This window comes from Poecilia reticulata, linkage group LG12, assembly GCF_000633615.1.
Source record: "Poecilia reticulata strain Guanapo linkage group LG12, Guppy_female_1.0+MT, whole genome shotgun sequence".
Taxonomy (NCBI): domain Eukaryota; kingdom Metazoa; phylum Chordata; class Actinopteri; order Cyprinodontiformes; family Poeciliidae; genus Poecilia; species Poecilia reticulata.
The window spans coordinates 1,284,295-1,295,158 of NC_024342.1; the positions used below are offsets into that span (position 1 = coordinate 1,284,295).

The following is a 10,864-nucleotide window of genomic DNA, read 5'->3' on the forward strand; positions in this document are numbered from 1 at the left end:
TTTGATTAGTTTTATCCTCTCTTGGTTTATTGCTATGTCCACTTTAGTTTCTTTCCTGTTGCTACATTTATTTTATCGTTTATTGACGCTCACCATCAGTAATCTCCACTCATCACCTGCTGCGCCTCCTAATTGTCATGTTTTTCACATCATGTGTTGATTTTTCACTGTTCAGCGTCAGATTCTCTGTTTTTATGCCATAATTCACATCTAGTTCGTCGCTCCGATTTATGTCCCGTTTCTCCTGTTTCAGAGTTTTGCGCAATGTGCACGTCTTTTTTTTAAGCCCCTAAGGTGCAGGGCGGTCGAGAAGCATATCGATGGGGAAAAGGCAGACTGACATAAACCTTTTAAAACAACGGAAACAATTTCTGCATTCTGATTATTGAAATTTAAAAGTGCTGTGTTGTTCTATCACCCCCATTTCATACCGACCACTTACAGCTCCGGTGTTAATGCTATAAAATGAATGCTGTCTATCGAGGTATTACCCATGGAGGGATTTCTTTATTTAAATGGGTTCATTTTTCAGAGGGATACAAAGTGAAGGTATCGTGATTTTAGCTACCAGTAGAAGGAGTGGAGCTGCACCAAGAAGCTAACAGAAGCCAAGTAGAATAGAAGAGCTGCCATCGATACAGTTGCAGCCAAGCATGATTTAATGTTACACAATACAATTTTACCAAGTTGCTCCAAGTCTAAACTGGTATTGTTGTGCATTTAAGGTGTAAAGTTTACCTTCGACCAAACGCCCCCCAAAGGAATCCCAGCGCCCCTTTTTTGTAAAAATGTCCGCCAGCGCCCCCTGCCGTCCTCTGAACGCCCCCTGGGGGGCGGTACCGCCCACGTTGAGAACCGCTAGTCTAGAGTATTCACAGATTTCAGCTATTCGTGGTTCCTAACCCCCATTAATTTAAAGGTTTCATGGCACACATTATAATGATATTAAGCCAGAATGAAAACTTTAGGTATATTGCAAAAAACATTTTAAAAAATATAAAGTTTTAAGTCCCCAGATCTTAAAATACCTGCACTTCAATTTTGCCATGATCTCATACCATGATTGTATGGTCCAGGTTTTTTGGGGGGAAAAAATTAAAAATAATGGTTGAAGAACATGAGTGAACATTTCTAGGTTAAGGTTGTACCAGAATGTTTACATAAAAAGAATAAAAAGAACAAGTGCACTGAAAATTTCACAGATCTTCATTTAAACCAAGTGGGATTTAAGAACTATAGTATTCAATCATTCAGACACAGGTCACTTCAGAGGTAATACACCCCTGATAGTTACAGATAGAGCTACTGCAAGTGTGATATTTGTCATCAGAACAAGGTTGGACAGTAAATCTCAAGAGAGATATGCAGTAATACAAAGTCTATTCATGAGTTTTTAAAGATACAGTCCCTCCACAGTGCCTAGCAAACATACTGAGGCCCATATTTTTTGGCCTTTTGGTGTATTGCAATCACAACGACCCCTGACATATGGTTGAGATCAAGAAAAAAGCTGTACATCATTGTAAAGTGCCATAAAAAATGGCAAATGGTTTGAAACACTCTTCATAAGAAATACTTTGTTACTGCTTTCTAGAACCACTATCTGTTGCTGATATAACCACAAGTGTCTTACTACAAACTGAACATTGACTCTGCTTTATTCCTGGTCATCATGATGTTCTTTGTTTTTCTATTCTTTTTTAAAGAACCTCTGTGACCAGAAACAGAACATTTACCTTTACACTGACTTTAATTACTCAGATAGACTCTGTTCTTCAGCTGGTTGCATATGATTTTGTATAGGAAACTCAGAGCAAAAGCACACAACCTTCTTACTAGAATAGGATTCTGAATATCACCTATTTTTTTTCTTGTTTCAGAGTTTTGCACTAAGGTTATTATGCAGAATGAGTTGCGTGGTTTGAACATAATTTGGTACAGCAGGCAGTTCCCAAAGCATCCTACAGTCAATCAAAACAGTGAGTAACCAGATGCACTTAATGTCATACTTACTGTGTGCCTGAAACACCATTACTCCACTTGGCATGTCATTAGTTCTGCCCTCTAGACATGTCAGCTTCTGGTAAATCAATGGATGGTCTGCATGTGTGACCAATTATATCTGAATGAGACAATTCCCTCTGGTGGTTACACTTAATGTTTCTTTTTTTTGCCAGTAAACATGTTTATTTAATTTTGCAATCTGTTGTAAAATCCGGAGAAGTGAAGACCTCCACTCCCTGACGGAGGCAAATTTGAAAACGGATCATAGAAGCAGTTTTTGAACAGGTTCTGCAGCGTTGCATGTCATAGATGTTAGGCAGAATCTCAGGAACATTTGTCAGTTTTTAGGACTAAATGCAATAAAATAGCATTATGATTGATTTGCTAAGCGATAATGTTAAAGCTGCTGAGTGATGTATTTGATAGTTTCAAATTTTTGTGTTTTAATGAATATCTAACATAAACCTGAGATTTATGGAATCAAAAATATGTATAAGTTGTTTTCTCTGAGAGAAATCTAGATTTCATTTGTGTTCCTTCTCTATTTCAAAACCATGTGCTAATCATCTAATTCATTTATAAGAGACAGTTGGTGTTGTCTCAGGGTTTCTGGGCATGTGCTGTGGTCAGTTTTTAATAGGCTAACAATCATTCTGTGGTTGGTTGAACATTTTATCGCCTGCAGAAAAACTCATGGCATGCATCAAAATAATACACCTACAAATAAATTTCCTCATTCAGGTTGTAAAAATTATCTATCATTAGATTTGTTTTTATGGTTCAACAGGGCAAGAAGTGCCCTCTGCTGGAGCGAATGGTCAACAACATCAAACAACGGCTATTAAACTTCACTCAAGGAGAAAACCACAGCGGCAAAGACTTTCACTTCAGTACTTTGTTTTCAAAAAGATAACTCTTTTCAGTTATTTTCAGTGTTCCTTAAGTTTAAAGAGCATTTAAAATGCTTGTTTAATGTCTCATGATCATCCTGTATAATCTAATGAGCTGCTGCAGAATGAAATAATCCACTCAAGGTGTAAATTAGAAGGAGTTCCGCGACTGCAAGATCAGATCAGATCAGATAAACTTGTGTTCTCTCAGAGAGAGAGAGAGAGAGAGAGAGAGAGAGAGAGAGAGAGAGAAAAAAAGAGAGAGAGAGAGAGAGAGAGAGAGAGCAGGTGGGAATGATCCGCTCAGATTGTTATGCAAATACAAAAGAGCAACGAGACATGGAGATAAAACTAAAATGAAACCGGACAAAGAGAAGCAAGAAGACTAAAAACGGAAATGCTGCCCCGCAATTACACAGGATGGAGAAAAGAAAGAAAAAGTTTGATCCAGTGAAGCTGTTAGCTGTTCTTACACAGGAATCATGTTTACCCAACAAGCGCGTGGCTGTTAATGCAATAACTGCAAATATTTTCAGTTGATTTTCTACCAGTTTCTAAAGTGTCACAGTGCTTCCAGCCCACATCTCTCCACATATAACAGCCTGCCACTGACACGGCAGGCAGCCCCCCACTGAACCCGGTCCACAGGGCTGGTGGGTGACATCTTAATGGGTTTAATGGTCTTTGAGGAAGGGGAGGGGAGGGGAGGGGGTGAGACGGACCAAAGTGCACGTGGGCAAGACCCAGTGCCCTCCGGTGCGTGTGCGTGTGTGTGTATGTGTGTGCACGCGCCACTTGTGTACTCACCCAACACAAACACCACTGAGATGATGTTAATCAGGAACATGTCGTGTCCGGCTGTAATCCCTCTGCTCAGTTTGCTGTACTTCTTTTTCACCTTTCTCTTCTCTTTCTCTGTCTGTCTACTCGGGCTCCACTGACATGGTGGAGCGAGCGCAGCCTGGATCTCCGAGCCGAACCCCCTCCGACTCAGAGCAGCGCAGGACTGATGGCTGGGTCCGTCACGGGGCGAACATTCCGCTGAGCTCCTCAGGAGTCAAACAGGAAAGACTTTTCCCGTTGCTGTTTAGAGCGTGCACGCGCTGCCCCCAGCCAACTTTTCCAGGTGGTCTGTCTGTCTGTCTGTCGGTGTGGGTTTGGACTGTCTGCCTCTTCCTTTCTCACGCGAAGTCTTACAGAACGCACCGACACAATGTCTCTGTTTGACTTGAACCTCCGCGCGTAACTCCAAAGCAGCACGATGCGCTATAGCACGCGCGTCTCGTATCCACTCCAGCTGCCTCGTGGGTCCGCTGGCGCAAGCAAACCGGGCGCGTGCGACTGCTGCTGAGGAACCTTCAAACGGCCCCGCTCCTTCCCTCCTGACACGCGCAGATACACTTAGAAAGGCGCGTGCCAGTGTCTCTCGCTCTCTCCCTCGCGCACTCAGTGACTCCGCGTGATGATCTAGGCGTTCAATATGAGATGTATGGAAGCAGATTCTATTTCATTAGAATCTGTTTTTTGTTTGTTTGTTTAGATATTGAATGTACAACACTGAATTGGCATCCTGTGTGTGTGTGTGTGTGTGTGTGTGTGTGTGTGTGTGTGTGTGTGTGTGTGTGTGTGTGTGTGTGTGTGTGTGTGTGTGTGTGTGTGTGTNTGTGTGTGTGTGTGTGTGTGTGTGTGTGTGTGTGTGTGTGTGTGTGTGTGTGTGTGTGTGTGTGTGTGTGTGTGTATGTGTGTGTGTGTGTAATTTACACTTGTAGAAATTAACCTGTGGTGACCTCTTCTGGTGATCCAAACCAAAACAATCAGGTCAAGTGAAGAAGCTTTTACATATTCAAATTATACTTCTCACCACTCCAGTAGTTTAGGCTGGGCCAGAGGTTAATATGTGAAAGTGCATCTTTCACTTTACACACATGTAGAAGGATATCATATCATATCGCATCATATCAGGTCATAAAAGGTTTGAGGTTCAAACTTTCCGGTCGTCAGAACAGCCTCTCCTGGGGAAGCTGGAGACAACTAAAGCTTTCAGTGGATGATTCTGAAATTATAGATTTTTCATGGAATACTTTAAGGATAGAAAGATTAGAAATGTATGAAGTGCAATCTTATCTGACTATAGAGCAGCCTATGCACTTTGTGGAAACTGTCCCCATAAACCCAACATGTTTTTGTGGGTTGTGGACATAGCTGAAAATCAAAAATGTTTGGAGAAAAGAATGAAAGAGCATGTCGGTGCACAAACACCAAGCGTGAAATCAAAGCTTTGAAAGTCCCTGTGAGGACAGCATGGCCTTCATTATTCATAAAAGGAAGAAGTTTGGAACCAGCAGGACTTTTCTGGCTGGTCGTCTAAACTGAGTGATCTGGGGAGAAAGATCTGAGTCAGGCAGGAGACCAGGAACAAGATGGTCTCTGTCGGAGCTCCATCGTTCCTCTGTGGACAGAGGAGAAAATTCCAGACAAACCAACTCTGCAGCGATCCACCAATCAGGCGGATCGCTGCAGTGTGGCCAGAGGAAATCGGCTCCTTAAAGGGGTTGTATTATGTAATTTTCAGGAGCATAAAGATGTTTTATAGCACAATCCAGTAACTATGTTTCTTTCGGTTATCATAAAATACTGTCAAAAATGACTTAAAAGAAATCTGAGTTTCCATTTTTGCGTGTTGAAATTGGCCTCTGTCTCTTTAAGAACCTTCCAGTGTGCTCTTTCCCACACCTCCAGTTCAGCAAGTCATCACAATGTTTCATTATTAAGCTGTTTACAATCGTCCTTAGAAGTGCTGGACTAACAAATATTTCCTACAATGAGCTCAGCAGAGTTGCAGTTCCACCAGGCCTTTGCTAATTGCTGCTGCCGCTAGTCTGGAGGAGCTGAGTGGAAAAGGCGTGCCCTGTGGGGGGGAAGCTTGATCTTGCTGTTCCACTTGAATTTCCCCTCTGTGGAACAATAAATTCTAATATTATTCTATTCTAAAAGGAACATAGCCGCCCATCTGGAGTTTCTCAAAAAGCACCTGAAGGACTCTCAGACTATAAGAGACAAGATTTGTTGATCTGATGAGAGTAAGGTTGTACTCTTTGTGAATGCCAGGAGTCATGGAGGGAACGCCACCATCCCAGCAGTCAAGCATGGTAGTGGCAGCATCATGCCATGGGGATGTTTTGAAGCACCAGATCAGTCAGGACAGAGTGGAAGATGAATGCAGTGATGTCTGGATCAGTAAAGTAATATGCAAAGGCTGTGAATACTTACATAAAATTAATTTATTATTTTTCTGTACATCTGCATAAGACTGAAATCATTTGACTCCTTAATTTTGGAAAATAAATTTAATGTATTATAATTTTGCAAACGTAGCTGGTTTTCTTAATATGTATAAGTTATTCTGAAACGTTTCTATTTTTTTGCTTCTGTTTTTTTAATAAGAACCTGTGGTCTGTAATTAACCCTTGTGTGTGCGAGGACAGAGGCAAACGTAGAGGACTATGGCAAATGATACAAGTTTTACCTGTGTGGGGTCAGTTGGACCCCATTTCTACATATCAGGGTTAAAAAAAAGTTTAACAGTATCTTTGCATTTTAATCACATAGCTTAAATCTTCCTTTTGATTTTTTTGTTTTACATTATTTTTAGATATTTTTATCTTCATATTTTAGATTTTGGTTTATTTGTAAAGAATTTTCTCTGTATTTTCATAATTACTATAATAATATAAGAAGTCAATTCTTTGTAGTAGTTATTTTTTCAGTTAATTTATATGTGTTCTTGTGAAATTAAATAAGCTGCTTCTAGCTACAGTCAGCAACAACAATTCAGAGACCTAACGTTGAATTGAAGGGATTATTAGCTGAATGTTGTTCAGAGCAATGCAGTCTTTGATGTGGGGGTTCACCTTACTATAAGGTCCTGGGTTTATTAGTGATTTCTCCTCTCTTTCTCCTTTCGTCTCTGTAGTTGAACATCATCACCCGGAAGAGATGGAGATGAATCGACAATCAGGTTTATCATCCCAACATGTAACATTTATATTCATCTTCGGTCCAGGATCAGCTCTCAGAGGAGAAGGAAAAACATACGAAAGCCCAAAAAGACATGCAGCACACAGACAAGGTAATCACTCTTGTGCCGGTAGGGAACAGAAACACTGCTTACAGGATTGACGGATTGCCTGTAAGAATCCTACAGATGCATCACTCTTCATTAGTCCTGAAAGGAAAACTTAGCAATGTAAGACTCAGAAGTAATGGGACACTGTGTTTTTATGAAAGTACTACTGTACCAAAAACCATATTTGATTCTGTATATGGAATATAGTCAAATAAATCCAATTCAAGTCAGTTCAGTTTATTTATATAGCACCAATTAAAACAAATGTTGTCTCAAGGCATTTTACAAAAAAATCTTTCAATTCAGTCATACATACACCATATATTCCAATTGATCCTAGTTATCAAATATACAGCATGTTCAATTAATTATTAAAAGTACATTAAAAAGTTTCTATGGAAACCAAGCAGATTGTGCTACAAAATCATTGATAACAAGAATGTGGATATTAACAGTTACATTTATCTGAGTACCGTTTTAACACACAGTCCATTTTATTATTTCCTGAGTAATGTTGATACTCCTACAATATACAAGTAACTTCAATGAAGAAAGAAAAGTCATATTTAATTAATTATACTATTAAAAAGTTAATGTAATCCAGTCACACAATCCACTAAAACACATTGTATAGACTAATTACACAAATGAATGTTTTTAAGCTTTATTATATGCTATTTATGATTATTTTTACTATGATTATTTTCACTTAATGAAAATATAATATGTAGGATGAAAACATTTTTTGACTCCAGATATCGGAAACAGATTTTAAATTTCTGCTATACACAAGCTTATGCTAGTCTGATGATAATTACTCAGCATTTTCTACAAGTCAATGTTTTGTAAAATGCCTTCATGAATTGTTTATTCATGAATAAACAATTCATGAATAAACAATTAGGTTGAAAAGTTACATAAACATTTGTTTATGTACTTATATGAAATAAAAAGCCAATTTTCTAAAAAAAAAAAAAACAGCAAATGGAGGCGGGTCTTCATGCAGGTTCATCACACAGTCTAATGACCAATCAGCCTAAAGCAGTTGGTGAAACCTGGCAGCATCTGAAACACATCAGGTCATCAGAACCAAGAATGAGAAGTGTTGGACTCAGGCAGTTCTTCTCTGCAATAACAGTAAATGTTCCAATCCTTCAGCTTCAGCTTCCATTTTGGTTGACATTCTAGTTTATGAATAATTTCTCCTGAGTCCATCTGCACGGCTCATGACTCACATCAATTAAAGCAAGACTAAAAAGTGTGACACAATAAAAGCATCCCTGCTGCTTTTTCATGCATATTTTTAGCTAATATAGCAATTAAATCGTTTGAGACGTCAGCAGGTCTACCTGGACCTCGTGCATATTGCTCATCAGCTGGCTGCTCAACAAATGAAAGGTAGCTCTGAGTTGAAATCCATTTTTTACTTTGTCAAAGCGCTCATTTGACACAAAGATTCTCACAGCGTGACCCAAAAAATCTTTCATTGAGCATTAGATTTCTGGCCATTACCTCTAAGTTCAGCAATGCACTGGATTGTACATTAATATTCCTATAATTGACTCATTATTTAGTCTGCAGCCAATAAAAGCTCAGTGGCAATATTATACACAGTGACTCCATCACTACATGAAACACGTCATATAAATCGATTACAGACACACACACACACATGTCCCCTGTTGGATAGCTACACATGAACACGCACGCACACACACACACACACACACACACACACACACACACACAAACTGGTGTGAAGCCTTTTATCAGTGAGATATAGCAAAGCTATAACCTGGTATTGAAATGCGGTTTAGAGTGCAGCATATTTACATGTGGGAACATGTTGGAAAGCAGAGCTTGAGATCAGAGGCAACAAGGACTTTTCTTCTTCTCATAAAATGGATCATCCATTCGTTTTGAGGCGTGTTCATCCAACCAGCAGAATTCTGCAAAGGGCTGCATGCGACTTCCTCATTAACTCAAATTTGCCTCCACAGATCAAAGGAGTTACAGCACAAACTCAGAGCTCTGCATCAGCCGGTACAAATACTACATATTTACATGGAGCAAAATAAATAAATAAACTCTGTTTTTTAGTCTCTCTCTCTATTTTAAGAGTCGATGCAGCAGAAGCAGAACCTTCTGTTCTGGTTTTAATGAACCTGAGGTGACACAGATCCTGACTCTGAATTTGTAGGTTCATTGCTTTCGCCTCAGGAGAGGATCTAAGCAATTAGCTGACTTTCTGATATATGTGTTCACTTCCTGAGACAACATTTGAATCTCATTACAGAAAAGGGAATTTGTTACATGATCATGTGAAACCTTTCTGAAAGTAAGACGGGCTGGATGCAAGGCAGAGATTTTCAGAGTCCTTCTGAGGAGTACATCTGTTTTATGATCATGTTCAGTGTTGTGCGAATGAATACACACTGACTGAAGTTTTTATATTTTGTCTTAACAATCCTAGAAGTTGACTGTAATTTTATGGTATAGACCAAAACAAAGTCATGCATGGCAGAAGTAGTAAATCAGGCATAGTTTTCCCTTTTTTTTGACAAACAAGAATCTAAAAATTGTGGTGTGCGTTTTGCATGCAGCCTCCATTTGCTGCAATTACACCTAAAAATATATCATATGAAGTTTTCACCAGTTTTGTATCTACATCAAAACGTTTCTTTGCAAAATAAGCTGAAGCTCTGTCAGGTTATCTGTGAAGAGCAATTTTATCCCAGGGGTTCTTTTTGTTTAATAACTTTCTCAGATTATAGCATGTAATAGTCACAGCTATGCAGATGGTACATAGCTACACATTTGCTACTGCAGTATAGTTTTTCTTGTTTGCTTGTAATTTTATTTATTTATTTTTTCGGTAACACTTTATTTGAAGGGGGGTGAATAAGACAGTCATGACACTTTCATAAACATGACATAACACATGTCATGGATATGAATAAGCCCTCATGAATATTTATGACTGTTGTCATAAAGCGTCATTTGGTAAATTATGACACTTTTAATAACTTGACATTAACCAAGAAATCATTACTGTTTAAACTTTAGCTTTAATAACATAAAGATACCTAATTTTTAAAGTGCAATCAGTAATACGTTTAGAACAAATTTATATCAGTAATGATTTCTTGGTTAATGTCAAGTTGTCACAACAAAGACATTTTAAATAATGTCAACTTTGTATTAAAAGTGTCATAATTTACCGAATGACGCTTTATGACAAGTCATAAATATTCATGAAGGATTATTCATGTTCATAACATGTGTTATATCATGTTTATGACAGTGTCATGTCAGTCTTATTCACCCCCCTTCAAATAAAGTGATACCATTTTTTCTAATCATGCAAATCACTCTGGAATGTCTTGTTGCTGAAAATGTGCTGAACGACTGGTATGAAATACCAGAGAGCGAAAACAGGTTTGAGTCTTAAATCATGTTTTACTAACTTAAAAGTATGGCTTCTTGATAATCAAATGTGCTGGTACTGATCATGTGATTTCTTTTTAGATTAAAAAAAATGCTTTTTATCCATCATTATTATTTTCTTTTTGGAAGTGTCTATATTGCACTGTAATATAATGTATTTGTATTGATTGTAGCTTGAGGCAGTAACTCTGGCACATTACGTGATGTGCATTGTCCCTTTTGTAATAAATAAATAACAGCATGATGTTATGACCTGTATTCTGCCAGGTTTCTATAAGTTTTCTGTGGATCTGTTCTGGAGCTCTGCTTCAAGTCACAGCCTGAAGCAACACATTGACTGATGCCAGATTTCACACATTAACACTGGAGGATCTTTTTTTACTCGCGTTTGGCTTGG

At 38.6% G+C, this 10,864-nt stretch overlaps 1 protein-coding gene across 2 annotated transcripts in view; it reads right to left on the reverse strand.

Annotated features, from left to right (window-relative positions):
- Window positions 1-4,302, reverse strand: part of gfra2b (GDNF family receptor alpha 2b) — a 122,888-nt gene extending 118,586 nt beyond the window's left edge. Inside the window, exon 1 of one of the 2 annotated variants that reach the window (XM_008423128.2) lies at window positions 3,702-4,302. In XM_008423128.2, coding sequence (XP_008421350.1) covers window positions 3,702-3,741 — 40 coding nt within the window. In that variant the 5' untranslated portion in view covers window positions 3,742-4,302. The remainder of the gene's footprint in view (window positions 1-3,701) is intronic. The other variant, XM_008423127.2, reaches the window with a different exon arrangement.
- Window positions 4,303-10,864: the final 6,562 nt, after the last annotated feature.